The following is a 26,637-nucleotide window of genomic DNA, read 5'->3' as shown; positions in this document are numbered from 1 at the left end:
GTAGGTTTGGTTACCTGTCTAACACTGTAAGGTCGATGAATCGCTGCTATGTTCCTCGTCATCATTTTCTACTACGGTTAGTTAAGCAGTAAGCTATTAACTCTATTAACTTCCAATATCGATAATAATAATCTAATGAGTGAGGTTTCATTGGGTAACCAACACATCGTAACTGAATCGGAATAAATTTCAAAAAATGTCTTGTCATGTAGACTAGCGTGCACTGCACATTTGCCTCAAAAGGGACGGGGTGCTTAATATTCTAATACACTAAAGACTAGCATATTCTCATATGTTAAAGGCTAATTCTCGAAATCTAACTTCACCACTGTGTTTTGGTCGAGTCTGGCATATGCTGCCAAGGAATTTGCATACTCTTGCTTAATGACAGCCGACACTGCCTTCATCGCCTCAGAGTACTGTTGTAATAGTTCATCTATATAGGCGGTACTGAATATTTTTGGTGGCGCACGACGCTGCGAAGTAGAAATTTTGGATGACTTTTGTGATCATCACACACGGCAGGCCTTTGTGCTTTTATTATGCGATCAAGTCAGAGTGTCAGATGATGAAACTACTGTTTAATGTATGTTCCATAATTCATACCATTTATCTGTCGAAACGTCAAACGTAACAACACGCAGAGGGACACAGGTGTTCACAAAAACGGCACGTGTCACAGAAAATGCCAGGAATTGGAAAGAACTTCCTGAAAGCGAAAATATGCATATTGCCTTTCTCAAACAATCTTTGGCGATTAACATTTTTCACGGTACTGCCAACTCTTCAAGCAGCGAACAGGGAGCATTGTATGGACATGACAGTGAGTTTTCCCGCATGCCAGAAGTATCGGAAACGGTGAACTAGTGGCTTTTATACGCTGCGTTTATATTGCCGTGTAAGAATAGTTTCCTTAGTAAACAAGCTGGAAGAGCTTACATTCTGGATTGGGATGGGAATGTGATTTTCCTCGAATAACGTGGCGCCGTCGACAATGAGTAACTCGGGCAATAACTCGATGAACATTCACCGATCCATCGGGTAGGACAGTTGCGGCATCCGATGACGCACTATGCTAACGGGATGACGTACGGAATGTTATTTCAGAACTCTTAGCAACTGAGCACATACTTTCGCCGGTAGAACCTTAGCCTGACGTGAAACCTGGTCATAGCGTAAATGGACACAACGGATCACAGCGTGCGTCCCGTAAAGAGCGGGCACGGGTCCACGTGCACTGTCCGTTATTCATATGAAGCTCGATACGCTAAGAAGTCGGACGAGACAATATTGAAATTAATCCCCTTTAGGTAAATGCATTTTTTTTTTCAATTTCTATCCAGTAAGTAGATTCTGTTCTTGACGGTTTTGTAAGACCTGCAGTATTACCATCTCCTGCGGTCGCAATCTCTTCATTAGACTCAAAACAATCGCCGGACATTTTTCTACCGAACAGGATGCGTTTTCTATCAACTTGTACTGCAAATTGCTAGTTCACCCCTACCAAACTTTCTTTGCGGTCGGAGACATTGCGGTGATGAAAGTTGATTTTTTTTTTCTTTCGCTGCGTACACCTCTTCAATATATATATATTTTTTTCGTTTAGTTGATGAGAATGACTTGCAATGCATTTACTGCCTATTGATTTATCTTCTGCGAGCTAATCAAAAGGATAAATGTGATACATCCAAGAAAACGCGGCGCATAACCCTTCCGGCTGATGAATGCGGCTTCATAATTTTTCGGTGCAGGGCCACCAGCTTTAAGTGTACGGTGTTTGCATTTGGTCAGCGTTCCATTTCTCGTGTTAGTTCTTCACAATATGTATTGCACTCCCTCTTACGATATGGCTACGAAATCGGGCGTTTCATATGATTTTAATCACTAAACGCCAGATATTATACTGCGTACTTCCTCGACGTTTCGTCCGAGGTTGATGTTTTGAGATGTCTTTCACGTATGTCAGTACCAAGAGAAGCACGAACAAGTTTCACAAGAGTCTCCCCGTTTCGTGAACAGTTGAAAAAGTAAGTCTGGTTGCAAACATATATCTAATTTGGATGAATTTCCGTTGGTGATAAGTGGTGCACAGCAAAGGAACTTATTTTATCCATACCTGGATGGAAGCGAAGTCGCGGCTGTAATTTCTAGAATGTTAAGAGGATATTTTGGCTGAGCTACATTTAAATTGTTAACCACTTTAACCTACTCACATTAAAACTGATGCATATCGAAAGAGCAAGTTTATGTCTTCGGACATATATCGTTACAAGAATACGAATGTGCCGACTTATTGTGATTCTTGTGATTACGTGTGTCTGAAGATGAAATCCTGCTATTCCGAAAAGTGTCATTTTTAATGTGAACATATTTTCAAATTAGGAATGAAAGAAACCTTCTCCATAGAAGAGATGCTTCCACCCAACACCAAGGTCTACGAAAACACAGACCAAATATTTGGAACGACTTCCGCTCAACCGACGCCATAATTACAGAAGAGTGGAAACAGGCAAACTGTAAACTCCGACACGTGGTAATACGATGTGCGATATGGATTCCACCATAAGTTCTGCCGAAACAAGGGACTCCACTAGTCGAATGAAGACTGGTGTGTGCACTGTGGCCGGCCGGTTTGGCCGTGCGGTGCTACGCGCTTCAGTTTGGAACCGCGTGACCGCTACGGTCGCAGGTTCGAATCCTGCCTCGGGCATGGACGTGTGTGATGTCCTTAGGTTAGTTAGGTTTAAGTAGTTCTAAGTTCTAGGGGACTGATGACCTCAGAAGTTGTCCCATAGTGCTCAGAGCCATTTGAACCATTTTTTTTGTGCACTGTGTAATGAACACGGGAAAAGATTGTCAAAAAACTGCAGACAATGAATAGTGTCAGTAATAAAACTTGGACTAGACCCGCCAGGTTAGTAGAGAGCGCTAATGCGCTGCTTCTTGGACTCGGGTAGGCGCCGCTGGCCTCGAATCGAATCCGCCCGGCGCACCGACGAGGGCCGGTGTGCCGACCAGCCCGGATGTGGTTTTTAGGCGGTTTTCCGCATCCCACTAGGTGAATACCGAGCAGGTACCTACGTCCCGCCTCAGTTACACGACTCGCAGACATTTGAAAACGTTCGCACTCTTTCATGGCTTACACTAGACGCAGACAGCTGGGGTAAACCAATTGCGTCCCCGGGGGGTACGGGGTGGTGGCAGGAAGGGCATCCGGCCAACCTCTGACACTAACATCGCCAAATCCGTATTAACAAGGCCTACCCCGCGTTGAAGTGGGCCAAAGGCCCACGGAAATGTTGAAGTAATGTAACTCGGCTTTATATTCGTATTGGTACCTGTATTTGCACACTGTGCGCATTTTATCAATAATAATTTTAATGTGGCTGAACCATAAATTTTCTTAAAGAAGTTATGACTACACGATATAACAGCTTATCGATGTGAACTTCAAAAAGCCCTACTAACGAAGCCATTCGGCAGAGCAGTTTAGCATTCGATTAACGAGATTGCGCAACATGTCCCAACACAAAAATAACAAAATATGAATGTCAGAGTCGTCTCCGCCGCAGGAAGAGCAATTTTCACGTCGCCCTCGTAGGTAACGCGGGAGCGACGCAATCCCTCCAGCTGCCGCTATTCAGAGTCGGCTGATACGAGCGTCATTAACGAGTCGGTGGGAAAGGGAGCCCATTGTGGCTCGAGGGGCAGCCGGGCAGCTGGCGCTGTGAGAACCACAGGGCGCTGGGGATCTGCACGCGGGGATGCCGTCGCTGTCGCTGGCCGGAGGGACAGCCGGCCACAGTGGGACAGGCCGGCCGCGGGTGCCTGGGGCTCCACTCCATTAACTGGCGCATGCCGTAATGAGACTCAACGAGCAGGGGTGTTCGCCAGCGCAGCGTCTTCCCGATAATGCGCTATCTCGCTCTGCCTCAAAGCGGAAATGCCTAGCTCTCCCATCTGCTCCTCTTATCTTCCCGGCCAACTGGATCCACTCCAGCGATCTTGAAAACACGAGGCGTTTACGACACAGAGGGGCTGCTTCTTCGCGCCTTCTCTCGCCTGCTACACAAGTCCCGTCGCTGTTCCATCGACTTTTGGCACTCCCTACTGGGCTCTCCGACGAGGCCCCCACCGTTCGAAGCAGTAGAAAGTAGGCAGTACAGCGCATACATTTATTTCGTCGTTCTGTGTAAGCGAAGTCGACCTGATGGAAGTGAGGGAAACGCATGTTTCTCTGCCGACCAACTCGCCGTGTGCTTTACAAACTGGGATTATGATGTGTTAGTTGCTAGACATCGAGCACATGCGGGCAAGAGAACACTCTTTTCACTAAATACTATTGAGAAAATATGAAAAACAGCCATTTGCAGCTGACTGCAGGACAGTTCTATTATCACGAACGTATATTTCGCGTAAGGACCGCGAAGACAAGAGAAGAGAAACTGGTGTTCGTAAGGAAGCACATAGATGGTCGTTTTCCCCTCGCATCGTCTGCGAGTGGAATAGGAAAAGAAATGGCTAATAATGGTACACGTATCCTGCGCCATATACAATACGGTGGCTTGCGGAGTGTGTACGTGGAGGTATATGTATTAAGTCAAAAGGTACAGAGAGATGTCATCAACCCGACAGTGACGTCCTCCTGCTCTCCCCCGAACTGGCTTACCCAGCCAGTTAGAGGGAGACTGACTGCGAATCGCGGTGCAGCCTGACGTTTCCCACATTAACTAATCCTTGCAAGAAGTGAAGTAAGTGATAAGCGACGGAAAAAATTCTTGGACTGAGTGCCGAGCGAAGTACGAACCACTGGATTTGTAAATTTGTAAAATTAGTACTGAGCCACTTGCTCAAAGGAGCGGCTTGAGGCTTTCGATCGTGTACCCTTAAGCGTTACTATAAATCTGCGCATGCGAGAACGAGCCTACGTTTGTTTTCGTAGTTACATGTAAGTCACTATTTCCTCCAGAATTTTATTCGAGCATATCGGTGCCGTATTTTGTTTCTGTTGCTTAGTTTGTTACGCTTTTCATCGTTGGGTCATGGACCAATAAAAAATGGATCGCGTTAGTGTTGCAAGAAATCGAACGTGAACTGGGCGTTGTTGCGTGTTTCGTATATATATATATATATATATATATATATATATATATATATATATATATATATATATATATATATATATAGAGTCATGCTAATCTTAATAAACGAAACAGGGTAAACAGCGACGATAATTAAACAAAAATTGGGTGTTATCGGCAGGGCGTGGGTTGTAGGGGGCCCAAATTACTCGTAGATCTCTCTCAGCGTCAGTAGCCCTTGCGATATTTGGCTCTATACGAAGATCCACAGAACAGGTACAAATATTCTTCGGTAGACTGGTTCCGGAAACATATTTCCACCGTCAACACCGTATGGTTCATACCACATATGACGGGCACCGTTCTATATTACGCCGCGCGGGGTAGCAGCGCAATCTAGGGCGCCTAGCCACGGTTCGCGCGGCTCCTCCTGTCGGAGGTTCGAGTCCTCCCTCGGGCATGGGTGTGTGTGTTGTCCTTAGCGTAAGTTAGTTTAAGATTAAGTAGTGTGAAAGCCTAGGGACCGATGACCTCAGCAGTTTGGTCCCATGGGAACTTACCACAAATTTCTAAATTTCATCGTCATGATCCAATCGTGATACGACTGTGACGTACTGGCTTTTATAAGTGGTATGGAGTCTTCTGCCGCATCAAACAGCATTGATAATGGTAATATGATGTTTCCAAAACCGGCCTACGGATAAAGTTCAAGGGAAAAAATGTACCAGTTCGCCCTGGTTGTCCCACAAAATGGGTTATACACTTGTGGACCCTATCCAAACACCCACCACGTGGAAATGCATTCAAAAATCGATATGCTTGAACTGTGCGGGGGCGAAGGCGACTAGTGCACGCATGTGCAAAATGTTAACACGCTTACTTGTCAGTATGGATGTGTGTGGCCTCGTCGAACAAAGCACCCACTACTTTCATCCCTCCAGATAGGCCGTCAGCGCGAAATGCGCTGTTGACCGAACAGCGGCTCGACGCGTGCAGTCGTGGGGACGCGACGCGGCGAGACGCACTGGACTAGGCTCACCACGCCACTGACTCACCGCCGCCTATTAATAGACAGGGACGCCAGTTCGCTCACAACGCGACCGCCGCAACCGTCTACGATGACGGTGACGAAATTCCGGCCGAGCTCGGCGCGGCCGCGTCTGCGCTTCCCGCGGACCACTCAAGTTCGGAGGCGGGAGGTCAACTGCTTTTATGGAGGAAGTAAGAATTAACGCCGCGCCCCCGACGCTTAGACACAAAGAAGACAGCCACTGGCGAGGCCGCCGGCCGGCCACTGCGTGAAAGAAAATCCGCCGGTGTTATCGAGTGACCCTCGCGACGAGGGCGACCATGTACGTAAGTAAGTAAATAAATAAATAAATAGGTAAAAAAAGCGAGCAGGGCAGCAGCGCCACAATGCTAGGCCGTCACCGCGGACGGAGGCGAGGCTGCGCCGGTGGACACCGGCTGACCTCCGAGATTATGCATCGCCCTCATTGTATGCATATGGAACGTCGGAAGGAGCACCCCGCGCTCCAAGATATACGGCCGTGTAATGACGCCGCATATGGGAGTCATGGAATAACTTTGTATCGATAAACAGCGTGTCCGCTGGGAAGCAATTTCGCCCTATGCTGAAAATCCGGTTGTGTTTTATACCTATTCGGAGCGGCACCAATAAAGCTATTATTACTGCCTCAAAAAAATGACGCAATTAGTTTTATTGTCTGGTCGCAGGCACGTGTCTGCATTTCCAAATACGTGGGCTACTTTACCGTCGCACGTCGCTAGAGGAACCAAAATAAAAAATCGCGCAGCCGGTTATTCTTCGATCACGTGTTTGACGTTTCAGCGTGGCGAGTGACAACGCCCAGCAACCAGGCAATTTCAGTTCTTTCTCGATCACCAGCTCATCGCTCTGTTGGCTTTCTGGTTAAGTACAAGCTGAACCTTGTCAAGTGTGCGTCGACATCGTCTCCCCCCGTTATTGCAGTCACAAAACTATTTTTTTCTAGTTATAATGAATTGGAGATCAGTGCCTAGGCAATCAACAACAAAAAAAATTTCATTGAGTTGTGTCCAGGTATGACGTGATAAGTTTGAAGCAGTGTCCCGCGCGGGAAAGTTTTTAAGAAGAGATTTTTCACATGCTTAGGGGTAATATAGAGAAGTGAATTTCAGATTTTTTAAGTGATTTTTTGTAAGAGAGAGAGACTTTTTCGCTGCAGAGGACAGAGCAAAGTGACGACAGCCCACCAACACTACCTGTCACAACGTTGGACCATACACATCATATTCTAATCAGATCGGTACTGATTTAATCGTTTTTTAATTAAAATTGCTTTCAAAAGTGAGACCTATGATACGAGAAAGGAGCAGGAGATCAGTGTTTAAAGTCCTGGTCATTAGAGACGGAGCGCAAGCTCGGATTAGGGAAGGAAAGCGGCTGTGTCCTTTCAAAGGAACCACCCGGGCACTTGCCTGAAGCGATTTAAAAAAATCACGGAAAGCCTAAATCAGGACGGCCGGATGCAGGTTTGAACGTTGTCCTCCCGAATGCGAGTACAGTCCGTTAATAACTGCACTACCCGGCTTGAAACAAGAAAAATAGTTTTGTGTGCTACTTAGCGCTTACACTTAGAAAGACAACGAGACTGAAAAAGCGCTATGAGTTGCCGTCTCTCTCTCTCTCTCTCTCTCTCTCTCTCTCTAATACTCTGGCAACTCAATTTATTTGCCAATAACATTGACAACGAATTTTTCATCCGTCATTTATAAAATCTATTATCACTGCTAGTTCCTTAATTCTGTTGCCACATTTCGAGTTTGTGTATGAAGGGAAGACCCTCGTAACGTCACTTTCGCCGTCCAGGTGCCAGACTGTACAGACAGCACTCACAACACGAGTTTCTTGCCAGTCGCCGATTCGGTGTTCAGTTCTGGATGAGGAATCACAGTTTCCAAGCAACCCCCTCCCTGAAATATAATTACCCCCACATTTAACGTGTCACAGACGCCTAGAATTTTTATAATACCAGCAACAAAACAGAATTTGAAGCAAGACACTATTCTACCGAGCTGTAATTTAAAATACTTTATTTCACACTACTAGTTCCGGGCATAGCCCATTCTCTCAAGTGCATCTCTTGCAACAAATGTGGGTATATTGTACTCGTCTCGTTATTGCAGCGCTCGTGTGTGGTCTGGCACTGTCATACTGTTGAAAAGGGTGCTCCATGAGAGGACGAGCTCTTCGAATTCGAAACTCGATTACAGCACGCTGTTTCCCCACCGCACCCAGAAACTTAAGTTACACGCTGCAATTCGGAACCCTCGAACGGCAGGTGTGTACAAATATGCGGACGCGAAGAATAAAGATGTAGAATGTTAAGAACTTTTTGCTTTATTTAAAAAGCTTTACGAGTTTGCACAGAAAAATTTCGGAGGCGTTACTTTTCAGCCGGGCCAAGTACAGCCCGGTGGGATAATGCCTTTTTCTAAACCTATCGAGGCTGTGTGCCCACCCAGAAGAAAATGAAAAAATAAAAATGTTTCAATGTAATGTAATAGTTTGTTTACATCAGTGGTTAAGTACATTGTGTCGCATTGTGGGGGAGGGGGGAGGCAGAGAGACTCAAATTAATGGATGCTCGATATGACGTAAAGAGCAACGCCACGGGACACTCATCTTCAAATACAGAAAGTTCTAAAATTCTGGGAATAGGTAGTGTTCCTGAAACTTCCTGGCTGATCAAAACTGAATCAAACCAGGGACCTTTCCCTTTCGCGGGCAACTGCTGAACCCAGCGACCTATCCAAGCAAGACGGACACCCCCACCCCCTCGATCCTTGTCACTTTATCGATTCCGAAATCGAACCAGTTATTTCCTGGTCGACAGTCACCGCAATTCGCGTGGACTACATTTACAGCAAGGAGGAGTGTAATGAAACTGGACGGCGAGAGAGCGAAGGTAGACAGGGAGAGTGCGCAGGTAAACAGAAGGGCGGCGGTGCGCAGTGCGTAGCTACGCAGCCGGCGTGTGAAAGCGCGGCGGGCGACGCGCAGGCTCGCGGCGGGCAGCGGAAGCACGCATTATGCGCAGAACGCAGCCGGGTGTCAGCTGCTCCTTTGTTCGCCGCCATTGTCCCCGTGTAGCAGCAGCGGCGCTGCTTCCGGCCTGGCCGCTACACTCGGCCGACTTCCGGAAGGCAGCAGTCTTCCACTGGCCGCTGACCCTCACTTACGTCTTCCGCTGGCCTTCTAAATAGCCTCCTGCACCGTCTCGGGAGGAAACTTCTCAATGGAAAAGTTGCCGCCGGTTTCTTAGCTCGTGGAATGCGGTGCGATTCAAGGTGGGGGGCACGCACGGCGGCGGCGACGGTGCCCGAGAACGGCTGGAGGAAGGAAGCGGCTATCTGTCCCGGCGCCACGGGGCTCTATCGCAGCCATTCATTCGCTGCAATCGCAGCCCGGTCGGCTGGGTCGCCGGTCGTAGATAGGCGTCACCGCCCGTCTAGGAAGGCTCCCCACAAGTAACTCAGCTCCGAAGAAGGCGTCTCCAACAGAGACGACGTCCTTTCGTATCGATTCCGAAAACATCGATGGTGCTAAACTCAACTTGTTTCTTTTCCGTATGACATCCCGAAACCTGGGACCGAGGCAGCCAAGTGGGTTCAGTATTTCTTGACTCCTGGAAACCATTTGACACCACCACACCAAAGTTTATCTACAAAATTACGACCGAGCGAGGTGGCGCAGTGGTTAGCATACTGGACTCGTATTGCGGAAGGACGACGGTCCCAACCCGCTACTCGCCACCCTGATTTAGGTTTTCCGTGATTTCCCTAAATCGCTTCAGGCAAGTGCCAGGATGGTTCCTCTGAAAGGGCGCGGCCGACTTCCTTCCATAATGCGATGGGACCGATGACCCATGCTATTATCACGCCTTCGGTCCCTTAAAAAAGGTCCTTGGAGTGTCGACCTTAAAAAAGGTCCTTGGAGTGTCGACGACTCCTGTCGAACTAGGACATGCAGCAGGCAGTTATGGAATTCTTCACGCATAAGGGCACGGTGCTTTACCAAACGGTTACCTTCGACCTGGTGTGTCAGTGGAATGATTGCTTCAATGCTCACGGCGATTATGCCCCACTCGGATAGCGATTCTACACTGTATGACCGAACGGAAACTTTTTCTGCGCCCCCTTACGTAATGAAGACCAGTGTGAAAGTAGCTGCTCAAACATTCAGTCGGTTCTTTAAGAGGTTTCAAAGTGGTGCAAAGTAAGGTAATTTGCTTTAAATGTTCAAGACAAAGGCAGAAAAACATAGTATTCCGTCACTACACTATTAATGAGTCAGAACTGTGATCAATGAACTCATACAATTAGCTGGGTCTAACAATCTGTACGGATGTAATATGCAATGACTTCATAGGCCTAGTCACGGATAAGGCAGATAGCAAACTTAGGCTGATTGACAGGATACTGGAAGACAGCAGTCAGTCTACAAAAGAGGCCACAAACCACTTGTGCTTCCCATCTTAAAATACTGCCCAAGTGTGTGGAGTTCGTATCAAGTAGATCTAGAAGGGGATACTGAACGTATAGAAATAAGAGCGGCACGAATGTCTCCAGATTTGTTTGACACGCGAGAGAACGTCACGGAAACGGCCGCTTTGTCACGTATTACTTTTTGAAGGATATCTCCACGACGTATAATGCGCCGTATGTAACCTGCACACCCTAACTACAGAGGTTTTGCAGAGATGGTGGAATATTCAGATAGCTTTCCCTTTCACGCTGAAACAAAATTATTCTTAAAGTCAAAGAGAAGAACATTTGTAGCAAAGGCCATTCGAGGAAGACTGAGAATAATACTTTTTTCATTTCCTTGATCTCGCAACAGCTCCACGCTGAACAGCCAGTTAGGGACAGCAGAAAATACTGAAGAAGATTCCAACAGAGGGGTCGAAATGTCGAGTGTTATAGAAGTTTGAAGAGGAATCGGACGCAGCCTAATAACTAAGAAGATTTCGTATCAGATGACGGTACTGCTCTATGGCGAGGAGCCGACATTCGGCACTGGTGCGATATCTGTCTACAGGCGATAACTACGTAAGTAAGTTCTGGAATCAGTCTAGGGTTCAGCTGGAGAGTGTTTATAAAGCGGGACCGGGGACTGGCTGGCACATGACCGATCGCTGGATTCCGCTGGAGCCCACGCCTTACTTCTCCCCCCAATTCAGAAACGGCGGGCGTGCGTCGAGAGGCCAATTCATCGGCTTTTCTGTTACAAAGTGGTCTCGGTCGCACAAGTGCTGGAGAGAGCCCTATTCAGAAGTGTCCCCGCGAACAACAATAGACCCGAGAGAGTGGCGCGCGCAGCAGGCAGGGAGGCAGTACTCACCAGCAGCTGGTCGTGCGTGATGCTGTTGTCGGTGTACTGGACGAGCATGTCTGCGCTGAGCAGCGTGTTCTGCGACTGGCGCAGCTTGGAGGCGAGCAGAAGGCAGGCGGTGCCGAGCAGCTGCAGGCATGTCTTGGGCACGCTGCACACGCTGAGGAAGCGGTCCAGGTAGTTGGTCGCCAGCAGGAACACCTCCTCCTGTTGCGTCTGCTCCACGCACACCTGCAACGCGACGGACACGTCTCTGTAGCGCACCTAACTCTCTATACGACACAAAACGATCTCTCAATACGAAACATTGCCTTCTTGGCACATACTGTACTTAGGGCCAGACTCTTCAGGTGCTACATGTTAAAATCGAGCCGCATCAGGTATAACGCGTCTGATAAATAGTTACCGGAAGCAGCTTTGCGAACTTATCACATGAGATGTGCAGGATAGGAGAGGGGGGAAGACGCGTATAGATGCCGGTAAGTAAGCCTGACGTCTCCATCGACACTAAGAGAAAGGAAGAGGAGCTAGAAACGTGGCCATGACCTTTGCAAAGGCATCATCCCGGAATTTTGACTTAACCGATTTAGGGAAACCACAGAAGTTTCGAAACTGGGTGCCCGGACGAAAATTTGAACCGTTGCCCTCCTGAATGCGAGTCCTTCGGTAACTTTAATATGTAGTATCCCTATGAGTATGTACTACAGGCCGCGCGGGGTAGCCGAGCGGTCGTGGGCGCCTTGCCACGGTTCGCACGACTCCCCCCGTCGGAGGTTCGAGTCCTCCCTCAGGCATGAGTGTGTGTGTTGTCCTTAGTGTAAGTTACATTAAGTAATGTGTAAGCTTAGGGACCGATGACCTCAGCTGTTTGGTCCCATAAGACTTTACCACAAATTTCCAATTTGTACTGCAGGGTAGGTCCTATATACACAATTATATGCTTAACTCTTGAAGAATAATTTAGCAATGTCGAAGTACAACAGACAAGGATGTAAGAAAAACGTAATAGCAAGGACTGTATAAAGTGAGGTTTATATATATAGAGTGTCTCTTCTAAGAGTCGTATGTTCTCTGGTGTTTCATCATGTATTTGCAATTACGTTTTTGCATTGTGTCGTCTTTCATGCGACGCTACTGTCGACTGACAGCGTCGGTTTGTTTCCCGTTACAAACAAAATCATTTTTAAAGTGGTATTCTGTGTGCCCATTCGATAGGGCGGTCTCAACCTGATCTAGTCCGACATTCGTTTTATCGATATGTATCACTAGGGACGGTCAAACACGAAGAATAACCCACCCCCAACAGCAACAGAATTGCCCCGTGGTGACGACTGCCGCCAACCATCCAGCGCTTCTGTCGCTTTTCGATTGCCGGTTAATTCCGCCTGTTTTACTGTCTCTGTTAATACATATGAGTAAAACGAATATCGGAATAGATTAATCTGGAAGGGCTCTATCGAATGCACACGTAAAATTCCGATTATAAAATAATTTTGTTCGTGACGGGAAACAAATCTGCGCTTTCTGTTGTCACAGGGCGTCGCATGAAAGACGTGAAGAGCAGTAACTGTCTACCCGCAGTCGGGCCAATAGCCTGGTCAGGGCCTACGTCACAGGCTTGGCAGGTAGATGCACTAGGTGGGTGATGGGCACATCGCCGCGGCTGCATTTTACGCCCGGGAATGATCCCCTGTACTCATCTGATAACAAGTCAAGCGAACCTGGGGGCGTCCACTATTAGTACATTTGAAATATCGTACTCCGGAAGAAAGTTAAAGATCATACAATTTGATGGAGTAAGGGACGGAGACGTGCAAATAAATAAATCATAATGAATTCAAGAGACATAATGGATGAGTATATATGTGAGATGTTGCTGAAAACTGTAGTTGAAGACATGGCACAAAGAAAGAATCACAAGACACGCCTAGATACGTCAGGCAGATCGTTGATGTAGGAAACGCAGTTATGCCGAAATGAAGAAGGTTGCTGGCAAACGACATGGATGGGCCAATGGCGACAGCGAATACAAGAATAATATCTGTACACTTACATACCAATGTCGTCAACGAATCATACCATCTACACTAGCTCTTGTTTTTAAGTGAACAAAGAGCTGAGCACCGGCTGCTCAGCAGTAACGATACGATATTGGTATGAAGACTTCTTAACAAACGATAGTCGGTATACTGTTTTCAGTGGCGAATTGTACGTAGTGAAACTGGCACCCGTCATTACTGAACGAAATATCTCTATGTACAGTATAAAAATAACGTAAAATTGGTCGGTAGCTTTCTGAGGCTCTAAGGTGAAAACGGTAGTTGAATCATGAACAAAACTAGCAACATGTGGCGTGACCGAAAGACAGACTGCTCTTGGTGAAACACCTCGGAGTTATCCTTTAACGTAGCTAAATGGAACATTATGTTCACGAATGGGCGAAAATGTGTCATTACGTCATCAATGGAACGGGTCAAGACCGCCAAATATTTACCAGTATCCCGTTCGATCAACGACAACATAAACCACGAACGATACCTACACTTAAATTCAAACAGTTAATATTTCCTAACGAGTCATGACAAATAAGTTCTCCCACATCCATGTCGGGTAACATCATGATGGACAAGTGAGAGAAATTCGAAATTTTAGAGTGTTTCCTACGCACCGCCGTTTGTTGACCTTTGGCTTGAGATAGACGTTAGAAGAGCACGTCACTACGTATAATATTGCATCCACGCGGTTTGTAAGTGTAATGAGAACTTTCACTTTTGTTAACATAATTTCTGCGCTGGCTGCAGAACGGAAATAGCGTAACATCACAGAATAATCTATGTTCTGATATTTCGGACATGATGGTGCAGCACATCAAATGTCGCGAAGAAGCAAAGTAAGAACGCCTAGTAAAAGGAGATGTGACGGGAATTGCACTTTTCCCCTGAATGTAGTCAGACGAGATTCCATGTCCACTTTATTGAGACGCCGATGTAAACATAAGACGCGTCGCTACCGAGCAAATGCCTAGAGGCCATAAACAGGTGCCTCTCATCTGTTACAATGTCCACGACGTAGCACAACTAAGAACGCCATACCTCTTAGCTATAAGTATGTAAAATTGACCATCTTCGTTATCTCGGATGCTACTAGGAGGGTTTTAAATGTTACCGTACTGAGTAAGAAATATTAGTCATTAGTCCCACAAATGCAACAGGAACTAGCATCAGCGTTATTTCACCTAATTACACAATTCGCCTCAAGACGGAAAAGGTGCAGCAGGCTTTCTTGCTGATGCGTCAGATTAATGTATTAATACAAATGAAAGACGAAACCATACGCCAATTGTTGATTTGAAGTACCAATCTAGACATCATTTTTGTCATCAACAGTGCGCTGATTTTTCGTGACTAGCACACTGATGGACAAAACGATTTTGGAAATCTGTCTTAAATTCTTCTTCGCAACACTGTGCAATGTGGTCCAGAATCTGCAGACGTCGAAGTTTAGCTTTCTAGATTAGTGTGTGGAACAATGTTGACACGTTAATGCGTTAGTCTACCTCGTCATTTCATGCTGGGAATTCCGAGCAAAGGTGCAATAGCAACTTACATTAAAGGAATCAAATGAGGACTGTAATTAGCACAATAATGTGCCACGCTTGTACGAACTAAATATGAAGTATGGGCAGCTGTAAGCAATGCAAACTGAAAAAAAAGGAACTATGGACGGGGTATGGTGAGACTATGATACCTATATTGATAGTGCCGTGCCTGGTCAAGCAAAGCGTTGGCAGTTTATCGATCAGAAGCTTCTTTCACAAGACTGATATCCTGACACGCGTTAGTGCAGCGCGGTGAAAGTCTCCATAAGCATGTTGCTACTGGGGTGGCAAATATCGTGCATTACAATACAGTTTAGAAAGAGAGCATTCATAAAGCTGCCTGTGCTTTACCTACGCTATATTATTGTAAATTTTTTTTAAGAAAGTGCGGTTTTCTGTCTTCTTGTCACTGCGACCTGTTGTGACCAATGTTCACTCATAATTTTTAAACAAGATTCCAAACGTACAACGATGCCAAATTTGCAGTCCACAGCTATCATTTATTGCGCCAACAACGGCAGTAAGAAGCTTTCGCTCGAGAACGTTTTGTCAGCATGAGGGACACAAAATGACGGCGCCAGCAACAAAGAACGTAAAAAAATCGGTTTATGTATTTAGGCACCATAGGCGTTTCTAGTCTCAGCTTATCATTTGGCAACTATTCGGTGTCCGTTCATATATATGATAGCAGTATGCTTACAGATTTCCTTTCGTAGCGTCATCGTGTGAAGCGCTGCACGGGTTGCTGAGCTTTCATTCCCGGCACGTGTTGAATATTTATTTCCTATTGGATGAAATTACATAGGTCTGCAATATATACTGCGTAGTACTCGAAAAGCGCAGTGACTTATTAAACACAACGCGTAATTTTTGCGCGTGTTATGCTCTTGAACGTCTGTGCAATAATTTAATTTAATTTATATACTCTGTGTTGGAAATGGGTAGATCGAGCAACAAATGAGGAGGTACTGACCCGAATCGGGGAAGAAAAGAAATTTATATCCAAGATTTGATTAAAAGAAGGGATCAATTGACACGAAACATCCTGAGGCAATAAGGGTCGTCGATTTGGTAATGAAGCGTGGGGAAGGGAGATGGTAAAAATGTAGAGAGAAACCAAGCTTTGAATACAACAAATGGTTGTAGGCTGCAGCTGTTATTCAGAGATGAAGAGGCTTGCACGGGATACATTAGCGTGGGGAGCTGCATCGAAGCAGTCTTCGGACTGAAGATCACAACAACAGTCTGACAAAAAAGCAGACAGTAGTTAAAAGATAGACAAGTCTTTGTAAAACTAAATTCTTTATCCTGTGATGGAATGTTCCGCGTCGTTTCGAATCGGATTAAAGTAGCCAATCAAGCGGCGGCGATTTGTGCTCTCCACTGCACAGAACGCCGCCAAAGAGTGTTTAGGTGCTCTTCGACGTAGTGAGAGGAACAATAGTCGCCTCTGCTTTAAATACGAATTCGGGTTGAATTTTATATACATTCCGACCGGTCTAGACAAAGCGTGAAAGTCAGTGGTCCCAGAGGGAAAAATAAATAATAACTTCGTTCCTCGTAGAGCCTGAAAGGCCAGTTAAACGGCTTTACGACGTGAATATGGAAATACGCCCGTTGTTTGTGCTCCAGAGATTGTTTTTTATACCCTGCCGGCGGAGTTTGTCCTTTCAAATAACCCAATACCCGGGAGAGCGCATGTATATGAAGCAGTCCAGACGGTACGTCACTATAGGCGCCCGAACGGAGCTGCACATAAAGGTCGGGTAACCCGCCGAGCTCGTTACGCCCGCCTCATCAGCGGCAAACTGGGATTCGTGGCGCGGGACGGCGGAAGTGACAGACGAGAGAGACCGCAGTGACGTACTGCACTGTCGCCAACCAGATCCCGGCGAAGCGACGGCCACATCTGATAGGCAAAACACGACAGCCGAGAGCTGCGTGTTTCCTCGCATCGCGGAATGTTTCTTTCAGGCCGTATTCAAGTGGCCTGCTTATTGAAATGTATTCCGGCATAAATAACATGCAGGTGACACGCCGCAGAATCAGCTGTTGCTATGTAAGCCGCCGATGCCTATGCAGCGCCGCCTAGCGTGGCTGCAGCCACCGTTGCACGGCAGATGGTAGGGGTGGCCTATAGGCGGCATTGCCAGGCACTGCATGCAATCGGCCGCGAACGCGCTTCTACCAGCAGAGGTGAAACATCTTCCGTGTACATTACGGAAAGTGGATAGGTGTTCGAATCGAACAGATGCAACCACCAGTATGTCATATTTCACCTCTCATCTGTGCTACGAAAACTGATCTGTTTACTTTTGCGATAATAAATACCTTTTACACTTTTTCGTCTTGTATTTTTCTATCGATTAGGCGCTCACTTGACAGATATATAGTTGCTGCCACCTCAGTTTCATTTGTTAACAAAAGAGGACGTAGAAGATGTGAAGGCTATGTAAAAAAATGAATCATCTGTGATTAAAGTTCCGACTGGAAGGAAGTACGAAGCCATTGTAAACAATTAAGAGATCCTGCTGTATATAGCATTATCAGTAAGTGCGAAGAACCAACTAAAAGCATGAGTTACGAAACTGGAAAAGTCATAAGAAAGGTAAATCATTTTCATTAGTAAGCGCCACGGTTACCAAAAGACACGACAAATATTACAAAAAATGACCGAAAATAAGGAGAGCTACTAATGGCTTCTCAACGAAGAATTTGGGTAAGAAAAGGGCGCGGTTAAGAGAGGAAAAATGGAGAGTAGCATAGTCCCTTGCTGAATGTGCGAAAGTAGCAGAGTTGGGAGCAATATGCTCTGCCACACGCAAGGTCACCCAAGACGGCCGGGCCAAAACGAATTACTAAAGAAAGGCAGGCCGGTGCACTAAAATAAAGCTGATTGGTTCGCCGATGACATTGTAATTCTGTCAGAGACAGCAAAGGACTTGGAAGAGCAGTTGAACGGAATGGATAGCGTCTTGAAAGGGGGATATAAGATGAACATCAACAAAAGCAAAACGAGGATAATGGAATGTAGTCGAATTAAGTCGGGTGATGCTGAGGGAATTAGATTAGGAAATGAGACACTTAAAGTAGTAAAGGAGTTTTGCTATTTGGGGAGCAAAATAACTGATGATGGTCGAAGTAGAGAGGATATAAAATGTAGACTGGCAATGGCAAGGAAAGCGTTTCTGAAGAAGAAAAACTTGTTAACATCGAGTATAGATTTAAGTGTCAGGAAGTCGTTTCTGAAAGTATATGTATGGAGTGTAGCCATGTATGGAACTGAAACGTGGACGATAAATAGTTTAGACAAGAAGAGAATAGAAGCTTTCGAAACGTGTTGCTACAGAAGAATGCTGAAGATTAGATGGGTAGATCACATAACTAATGAGGAGGTATTGAATCGAATTGGGGAGAAGAGGAGTTTGTGGCACAACTTGACTAGAAGAAGGGATCGGTTGGTAGGACATGTTCTGAGACATCGAGGGATCACCAATTTAGTATTGGAGGGCAGCATGGAGGGTAAAAATCGTAGATGGAGACCAAGAGATGAATACACTAAGCAGATTCAGAAGGATGTAGGCTGCAGTAGGTACTGGGAGATGAAGAAGCTTGCACAGGATAGAGTAGCATGGAGAGCTGCATCAAACCAGTCTCAGGACTGAAGACCACAACAACAAACAACAATAAAGTCGCGTGCTTGAAATTAAATAGTACTTCGTAAACACGGATTCTGCCTGAGCTATTGATGTGTCCCATAAAACAAAGGAATACGTCTTTGTTCAAACATTAGCTTCTTAAGGTGTCCAAAATGGGAAAGAATGAAAGGTTTCTCACCGGCCGGAGTAGCCGTGCGGTTCTAGGCGCTACAGTCTGGAACCGCGCGACCGCTACGATGGCAGGTTCGAATCCTGCCTCGGGCATGGATGTGTGTGATGTCTTTAGGTTAGGTTTAAGCAGTTCTAAGTTCTAGGGGACTGATGACCACAGCAGTTAAGTCCCATAGTGCTCAGAGCCATTTGAACCATTTTTTTGAAAGGTTTCTCCTGATGCCTTGATATGATGCGCAGAGCAAAGAAAGTGAACAGTGAAATGGAGGGAAAGATGTAATCAGTGTTTCTCTCAATCTGTCTCGTGTGTGGTTGTGCGTGCGTGTGTTTTTTACTATGCTAATAGTATAAGTTGGATTTTCTCTCAGAACGTTTAGTACAATTAAGGGTTTAACGCCCATTCTGAGCATGATCAAATTACAATCGGCAATAAAAATGCCAGCAGAATAATCTAGTCGCGCCTTTCTTTCAAGGGATCATTTGAGATAATGACGTTCGGGACCCGCGGAAGAGCTGCGTCGATCTTGAAGTAAGTTTATGGTTTGACGTCCCGTCGACATAATTAGAGACAAGATCGGAAGCTCGAGGTGGCTAAGAATGCATCTCGGAAGCAGATGATCCTTATGTGAAGGAATCATCCCTGTTTTTGTCAGACATTGTTTGGTAAACCACACAAAACTTGAACCAGAATCAAGCTCGCCCCTCCTAAATACCATCCCAGAGTATTTATTATACACTGCGCCACCTTAGTCGGCAAGACAACTAACCACAAGCTTCTCATGATATCACAGCTTTAGTGAAACTGAAAACTCTTAAGACCATGAAACATGTATCAATAAGCTAACGAAGAAAATAGTGCATCTCGGCGTGGGAAGTGAAATCAGCTCAGTCTTTTTATTAATTTTTCTTTAAATTAAACTGATAAGATCAGGACCTCTAGGATACTGTGTGGCAAGAAGATCGAATGTTTGGCTAATTCAACACCTAATCAAGGATGGAGTGCAGCTGCACCCGTCTCTGCACGACGCGACGGGACCTCCGTAACCTCCTGACAAAGTAGGTGCCTGAGAAATACGTCCATACATCGTGAAGAAGCGCGACATTCGAAATTCAGCTCATTGCGGAACCAATATTCAGAGCGAAATGCAGTGGCGAAAAAGGAAGAAAAGAGGACAGTTGTTCGCAACTCTTCCCCCGCCAGTTCCCGTAGTGTGTGGCTCCTCTGCAGACACGCTGTCGCCTCGTGATCAACACTCGTATTTCCCCCATCACCGGACACATTGTTGGCGCCAGGCACGTGTCAACAGAGAAGGCGCGGATCAAGTTCATCTGTTTTAAAATGATGAGCGGATCTGCTGCACCATTGTTTGTCGTCGGGCAACTTACGAAAACACCCTTCTTCGTAAAGAAATGTTTCACATTCTGCTGTTTTCAAAGATCGCGATAAAATTTCAGCTTTCGAATAGCTTGTAATATAGTTATTAAACAAAGTACTCTCCTCCAGAAAGATATCATTTGACGTGGTGACTAGAACAGGATTATAATGCTATTAAATGAGTACTTTTGTGTATGTCTAAGGTAGAGGACACCAGTATCCAAATACATTACTAACACTTTCAAATATCTTTTACAAAATCTTTTGATGGTATACAGCGGTACTTTCATACATTTTAGGGAAGTCGAAGTATGCCCAAGATCTTTAATAACGGCCTTAGCTAGCAAGATCAAATCAGTCCGAGCCAGAAGGCATAGAAGATTAACTCTTGACACTACAATGCTGAAAATCCCTGTTATGTTAGGCAAGTCACATCATGCTGGTTTGCAGAAAGATTCAGACGAACCAAAGCGTTTTACGGGCATTAATAATAGGGCCTTTTTACTGTGAGAGTAATTTGCGGTACTTATAGTACAGTCAAAATGTTTGCTCATTTCGCATAGCAACGAGGTGACTTTCCTTTCATAACCCACGCTGCGATACCTAAGCGCCTATGAGACAAATTCATCTTTTACGAATTTTTTTAAAGTGACCTATAGTTGAAGAGATGTAATAGAAGTTGTAGTAGAGAGAAATGGTGAATGATTTTCTTTCCAGTAGTTAAAAGTAAAGTAATCTCTCCCTTAATATATGAGCTCTCCTCCAGTATCGGAACTGTAAGAATAGTGGCAGAACCAAGACTACATCTATACATTTAGTTGCAACTGACAGAAATACTGACGACTACATATGGACCACGAAGAAATCTAGCAGCGAAGGGTTGATAACTAATCGCTGAAATATAAAGCACTTAAACGTATGTCTCCTGAAAACTAGACAATAAAAATGGTGACGAATAATCGTGTGCACCCGAAACTAAGCAGTGAAGAACGAGCGGGATCAGCGAGTATGCAGGACAAAGGACGGCTGACGTTTATTAGCGATAACATTCCATCCTAAGCACAAAACGGCCTTTTCGAATCCGAAATTCCTGTAATACTTTGATTAGCTTGATAATTATTTTTTAGAGTTCCGTCGTTTGCTGGGAGATCAATTTTTCGAAGCTAAAAATCTTACTCTGACCGTTCTCAATTAGGTGGAATATTGTAATAATGAACTGTGATTAATCACCTCATCGCTCTTGCGTGAATGTAAAGAGAAACCAGGTATCTGCCAAAAAACGAAATAAGCAACATTTCGCCTCCATTAGTCATCGTGCATATTGACATGTTTCTTACAGTATATCAAATGAACATCAATTTTGTTTATTCCTTCCTCTGAAAATTTCTTGGTCTACTGTTATAGAAATGGCTTAAGCTACAACAGATACCAATTTCTGCAAAAGACACCACAATTATAACATCTCATAGCTCGCTTGTAGTACACATAGCACAATAAGAATTTCATATCTTCATAATATTATAGTCAGATAACACAGGTATAGTAGAAACAAAGAACTTCACCAGTGTTATTTTCATAGTAATTGCGTCTCATGTGTTCTAACAAACTGATGGAATTAGCACATGAACAAAATCTGGCGCCTGTTTTTGTTTAATAGGAAAAAATATACGTAAAATAAATATAAAACCGAAGTCTTAATTAATACTCTAGTTTCACGCAGCACAGGTAGATGTGTGTCAAAATAATTCGTAAAGTCGAGTGGATTCCTGTTATTGGCAAACAGGAATGGGCTGAAATTAGAATTGGAACGACAATAATGCAATGGGGGCATCGTAGAAGTAACGTATTCCAAGTGTTTTTAGACTAGTATAACTTCACCGCTCATCTGTGTACGATTCAGTTTCGTATGTGATGATTTCGTGCAAGATCAAACCTGCATATTGCAGCAACAGGAAACGACAATGAAAAAATGAAGCAACTGTTCTTATGCGCATTTCTACAGCGAGCTTCGGAACCAACATGAATCATACGAAGAGAACTCAAAACATATGGACGAGAAATAGAACACCAGCGACAGATCTGGAAATAAAAATTGTACAGTTATTTTTCAGTGTAGTGAAGGCTCTACGAAACGTGGGTGAGATACTCGTACAAGGCGCCAGCAGAAATTTATCCGGAGTCGGGCGGGTTGGGAGAGACAAGATTCTAACGTTGCTAATTTTGGTATAAATGAGGTGATCGTTTTCCACGTGTGCCATGGCACAAGAACTAAATTTTATAGGGCGACATAAAATTATTATATTCCAAATAATAAGACGGTTATCCATTCACTTCTAGGAATGCATGAGAAATTTGCAATGGATAAAAACTGTGTACTCTAGTTTCCAGATTGAGTGGGAGACTCACTTTTTTCTCCTGCGGATGACTATGGTCAGATATCTTCTGGCATTCACTACGCGACTGGGGCTTGCAGATGTCTGGCTGGAGATGTATACAGTCACAAGACTCCTTTAACCATATTCCTAACGTCTCAGAGAGACACTTTGTTCCCTAAGCCTGTCCTGCACTTGCCATATGACATCCAGCACAGCTGAGGTTTCCACAGTCTTCAGGGGGTACATAATGGCAGTCGCTTTATTCTCTGTTTCAATAGTACTGAATATGGAGTCGCATTAGTTGAGCGAAATGAAATCGGTATGAGCTCAGCAACAGAAGACACCTACGGACCTGCTTCTTTACTAAAGAGATTCACTCGGGAGTCAAGGGCGGATAGGTGCCAGACGGCGGCAACTCCTCAGTTAAGAAGTCCCACTCCCCACGGTCCTCGTCGGCGGCAGCCCAGACCTTTTCCCGGTGCCCACAATCCGTTCTTTCATTCGGTATCACCTGTAAACACGACTGGGAATCGAACCGACCGAAGATTTGGTGTGTCGCGAGATAAAACTTCCGGTCGACACACAACAGCGTCTCCCATTCATGGCGCGGGGACAGATGTGCGTGCGTGGGGGCTAATCCGGAGCCGCCCGGCTCTCACATATGCACACACACACGCACACGCATACTCGGCCTCTCAGACGGACGTGCGTCCAGCAGCCCAGTCATAGCCCGCCGCCGGCCGGTGCAGCTGCACTCGGCACCTCGCCCCCAACAGAGAAAAACAGGTGTAACCGTGATCCTTGTCGCGAGACACCAGTCGTGTCTGCAGTAAATTAAGGTTCCATGCTTACTTATACCACCAAGGCAGGAATCCCGTACACATCGCGGTAGATTCGAATACCGTTTAGGCACCGAATATTATTCACTGCCTGCGAGAGAGCATGTAACGCCTTTGAACGGTGACGAAGCGAATCCTTAGCGTTTACATATTTATCCCAGTGTTTTGCAGCAACATCGGTACACCACACATACCTCAAATGTCACCAAGATCGTTGACAACCATTGGCCAAGAACCTGTTAACCTGTAACAGGCCTCTTTCTCCGGAGCATTTTTCAAGAATCGGTGCCACGACGCAGCGAAGTTCTAAACAAAGAATCGAAAAAATAGCCGTGTTGCTCGTCAACAAAAGTCGCTATTTCTACGCCCCACTGTTACCCTGATGATCAGAAAAGTCACCAGAAATACATTATTTATTACACAACTTGCACGTCTGGAGGATGTATACAGGAACACATGAAAGCTTGTGTGAGAATCTTACGTCTATGCATTTTCAACACTTCACGTCGTTCGATACTTTATACACGAAGGCGTTCGATTAACGCTACGCTTGAAAGACCACAAACTTCCAAGTCGCCTTCGTAGGCAACACAACATTCCACCTGTCGTCTATATTGAAATGAACAAACTTTTAATACAAAGACGTCAATTATTAACAACCGACACTCATTTGACAACAGTTACATTTGTGGCTAAGCAAGTAATGTGTTTAATTTAAGAAAACGACTATAAGGTGTCAACAGAACGAAGGCGGTTTCCTGCGTGTTCTTACGTAAAATTCTCGTTAGCGACATACTACTTACGAAAGGGTTCTTCAAAATTAAGTGCGAATTTGTAATATCAATGTACCACCGAGAAATCGCGAAGTCGACCAACCGCTTATCACTTAGAAGGAAGACTACGTGCACGTAACACTCAGGTTGAAAGCACCCGAAAGTAGTTAGAGTCTCATTTGCACCACCGAGAAATCGCGAAGTCGACCTACCGCTTATCACTTTGAAGGAAGACTACGTGCACTTAACGCTCAGGTTGAAAGCACCCGAAAGTAGTAAAAGTCTCATTTACATGCCGAAAGTATACTTGGATGTTATTACTACATATGTAACCACGGAACAGCTGGCAACCGGAAATGCCAAATCACCGCCATCGTACCTTATTGCGACAATGACAAGTTTATATGGAATAATTTCTACTGCTGCAGTCACCTTTTACTAATATTTTATTAGTGACTGCAGAAGTATAAACTATTCCACATAACCTTGTAATACAGTCGCAGATCTCAAACAACATCCATGTAACATGAATAAATTTAAATGTCAAGTGTAGCAACCATACGTACACTAGTGAGGCGTGAAAATCTTGGTTTCTCACTCATACAGTAGTCTGTCACAATTAGACGTGAGAGATTAGTTTCGTGATGTGGAAATGATTCCAAGAAAATAAGACATCTTCGTCATGGACAATTTTTTTTTTTTTTAAGAATAACGACACTCGCTGTCCAGCAAAGAACATGACTATCAATCCTACATGCAATCTGGAAATATGCCAAAAGTGGCTTCCCTGTTGGCTTCGAAATCATATGACCGATTCGGGCGGAATCTACCAGAGACGACGTACTCTTGGACGTAGTTTCAGCTAGCGAAGGCAAGATTATCAAGGAGGTACAAGTATTTATGAGCATGGGATTAAGTGCAGTTTATTACAAATTTCAGTCCTCAATTCGAAATAATCTCACCTACGAATGTTCTCACACTTACGTCATCATGTACATCGGCAACTATGTAAGTTTCGCCTGCGCCATTAGTATGAACGATAATGATATCAGCAGTTTGTATGAACGATAATGATATTACATTGTTATAATAAAACTCGCCCATGCACTACTGTTCACTTTAGCACGTATGTATTGCAGATTAGTAAATGATCAAACTGTTGCCTACAGTGAGAACATACAAGACGACAGTACGTTAGACAAGTACCTTGGATGACTAGCTCACTCACCTCGAGCATCCAATCGGCGACGATGTCTCGCATTTCCGTCGTAATTTCCTTCTGCACAGTTCTGAAATAAGAAGTAGACGGCGTATATCGCTCTTCCGTCCGTAATAGCCCTTCTAGTACGCGATCGTCCTTAAGAATCACTTGGTCGGCGTAGGCTCTACACTCACGTTCATTCTCCGAACACAATAAATCCATAATGGACTGCTATCACACGCACTTTTCCAAATTCCGAGTGCACTTCAACGAACGAGGAATAAAAGGAGCAATATCCAAGGGGTTCGCCGGTTTGGGATCTATAAAATTAAGGAGACAGATGCGTCCCGTAGACGCAGATTAGACAGTTTTCGAGTGCGGGTCAGCTGCCAAGGAGCGCCCCACAACTGTGCGCTCGAGTCGGCTTACTGCGAACAGCTGACCGTGATCTCGGGAAGTCGTGGTACAGCTCACTGACACTTCCGAACCTGGTGAGCGACCAGGCCAGAATAACCAGCGGGATTCCTCCGCTGGCGGCCAGCGCGCTGGAGGGGGTTTCCTGCTGTCCCCACCACTCCCCACCCTTCCCGGGCGGCCGCACGCCGCTACTACTCGTTCCGCAAACACTTATTTCGAAAATTTTCGAAATTTAGCCTTCATTTACGCACAAATTAACCCAATATCCTCATTTTAAACCCACTAATATCCATCTGCCAATAAACCGTTCTTTCAGTAAGATCTGATGAGAAATTTGGTGCTTGGAATTTGCCCCCCTCCACTTCCCCCTCCGTGATCCGGACGTCTCTCCCTCCGATGGGGCAACTCGGCTCTCGTGCAGGCTCCTCAGAAGAGTTCCAGCTGCCTCGAGAGCAGCGCGTTTGAGAATGTCCTCAAATTTGCGTTTCTTGGACGAGTACTGATATATCGCCGAGATACCGAAATCAAAAGAAAACCACTTTCTGTGTTTGCTCACTACCCTTTTTATGTCAGAAAATCTAATTTTTATGCTCCTTTGTCTCCCACCTCCTAGAACACGGTCCACCGCGGTAGGTGTGCAACAAAGTAAGTAATATTGAAATTGTGCGAGTCCTCGACTCAATTGCGCTAGTCCGAGATATAAGCGAGTCGTGGCCTATAAAATTCGGCCTTGCGCTTACGTAATACGTCT

General features: G+C 45.2%; 1 protein-coding gene across 1 annotated transcript in view; it reads right to left on the bottom strand.

Moving 5' to 3' along the window:
* The window catches only part of LOC124788702 (G1/S-specific cyclin-D2-like), a 58,385-nt gene extending 32,421 nt beyond the window's left edge, over positions 1–25,964 (bottom strand). Inside the window, exons 1-2 of the mRNA XM_047255981.1 lie at positions 25,497–25,964; positions 11,488–11,709 (exon numbers count right to left, since the gene is read on the bottom strand). Of these exons, the coding sequence (XP_047111937.1) occupies positions 11,488–11,709; positions 25,497–25,691 (417 nt within the window). The 5' untranslated portion in view covers positions 25,692–25,964. The remainder of the gene's footprint in view (positions 1–11,487; positions 11,710–25,496) is intronic.
* Positions 25,965–26,637: the final 673 nt, after the last annotated feature.

Source organism: Schistocerca piceifrons, chromosome 3 (genome assembly GCF_021461385.2).
Source record: "Schistocerca piceifrons isolate TAMUIC-IGC-003096 chromosome 3, iqSchPice1.1, whole genome shotgun sequence".
In the NCBI taxonomy this organism is placed as follows: domain Eukaryota; kingdom Metazoa; phylum Arthropoda; class Insecta; order Orthoptera; family Acrididae; genus Schistocerca; species Schistocerca piceifrons.
This window is presented reverse-complemented; position numbering and strand designations above follow the sequence as displayed.